Source organism: Cherax quadricarinatus, chromosome 1 (assembly GCF_038502225.1).
Source record: "Cherax quadricarinatus isolate ZL_2023a chromosome 1, ASM3850222v1, whole genome shotgun sequence".
Classification (NCBI taxonomy): Eukaryota; Metazoa; Arthropoda; class Malacostraca; order Decapoda; family Parastacidae; genus Cherax; species Cherax quadricarinatus.
In genome coordinates, this window is record NC_091292.1 from 97,032,636 (window position 1) to 97,034,259 (window position 1,624).

The window sequence follows — 1,624 nt, forward strand, 5'->3', positions numbered from 1 at the left end:
GTCACGTGTTCCCCATTAGGGTCAGAGGCAGTGTTGTTGTCTCTCAATTCATTCCCCATTCTCCCCATTCCTTCGCTCTCCCACCTTACCCATTCTACCTCTCCGTTTTCCCCACCTTCCCCACACTGAGGTCTGTCACGCCCCGCCCCCCCCCTCCGCCCACACTTTCCTATGATTGGCTCTCAGGGTGAGGAAACTCCGCCTCCCTTCCCTTGTGGTCACTGTCTCTCCCCCCCCCCCGTGTCAAAGGTCATGTCAGTACCTTCCAACAGATAGAGCGTCCAGCGTCTTCTAAGAAGTCTTGAGGGAGACACGGAGGTCATGGATAGTCAAAGCTCGACTGACAAAAGGTCAAGATTCAGCTTCAGCATCGACAGCATCCTGAAGCGCGAGTCTCTGAGACTTCCTTCTTCAGCGTCGCTGGCGGGAGTGGACGACGCCACGCAAGACCCGCCGAAGATAAGACCGGTTCCGCTATGGCTGCTGACGGAAGAGGCAGCTGCTGACCCGCCGGGACCTGTTACATCGCCGCCGTCAGCTTCCAGGGAGCCCCTGACTCTCCCTGAGGAACCTACGTCTTCAGCCAGTGTTTCCAGGGGCCCTCTGACTCTCCCTGAGGGACCTGCGTCTTCAGCCAGTGTTTCCAGGGGCCCTCTGACTCTCCCTGAGGGACCTACGTCTTCAGCCAGTGCTTCCAAGGAGCCCCTAACTCTCTCAGAGCAGGCTAAGTCTTCAGCCAGTGCTTCCAGGGGGCCCCTGACTCTTCCCGAGCGACCTAAGTTTTCAGTCACAACTTTCAGGGGGCCCCTGACTCTTCTTGAGCGACCTACTCCGTCAGCTAGTGGTCATCATCCCATCGGCCACCGCAATCAGCGGATCTCGGCTCCGGAAATCTCCACGACTCACGACCAAGGTGAGTTAGCTGGGTGGCCAGAGGCTTGTAGATCACATCCGTACTTTCCACGACTTGTCGCTACTGTCGGGACAGTAGTGGTTCTTGGCACCGTCACTCTCAGGCGCCACAAGCCCAATAGGAAGCCACGGACTCCCTTCACCTCGGAACAACTGCTGACGCTGGAGAAGAAGTACCGTGAGAAGCAGTACCTAAGCATCGCTGAGCGGGCAGAGTTCTCCGCCTCGCTCAACCTGACGGAGACACAGGTCAAGATCTGGTTCCAGAACCGCCGCGCCAAGGACAAGCGCCTGAAGGAAGCCGAACTGGAGCGACTGACAAGGCCTTTGTACCCGGCCTACGGCGGCCTCCTGCCCTTGGGAGGCCACCTGCCCTCCCTCCACCTACGTCAGCCTCTCGTCTCCCTCTTGGGGTAACATTTGGATATATCTCAGTATCTTACACTGACTCATGTAGAAGCGACACTCCCCTGTAAGTAGTTCTTAATCAGTGGGTATGTCATGCATTTCCTCCTCAGTGGGAGGACTTTGCAACCGTAAGCACTTCAGGGGATACCACCCCTGCAATCCCTCGGGGGAGGGGGGTAAAGGGATACCCCTCCTCTCCTCCAATGAAAGGATACCCATGTCTTCTAATCTAGTCACTGAAACTCATTTAGTGAAGCGTTTTAATGTACGAGCTTAACGCTTCCCAAGAGCAATAATAATAATA

At 56.2% G+C, this 1,624-nt stretch overlaps 1 protein-coding gene across 1 annotated transcript; it reads left to right on the forward strand.

Moving 5' to 3' along the window:
• The first annotated feature begins 321 nt into the window (after window positions 1-321).
• LOC128685894 (homeobox protein MSX-1-like) lies at window positions 322-1,417 on the forward strand. The gene has a single exon (XM_053772562.2). It carries the CDS (start codon window positions 322-324, stop codon window positions 1,327-1,329), a length of 1,008 nt encoding a protein of 335 aa, XP_053628537.2. The 3' UTR covers window positions 1,330-1,417.
• Window positions 1,418-1,624: the final 207 nt, after the last annotated feature.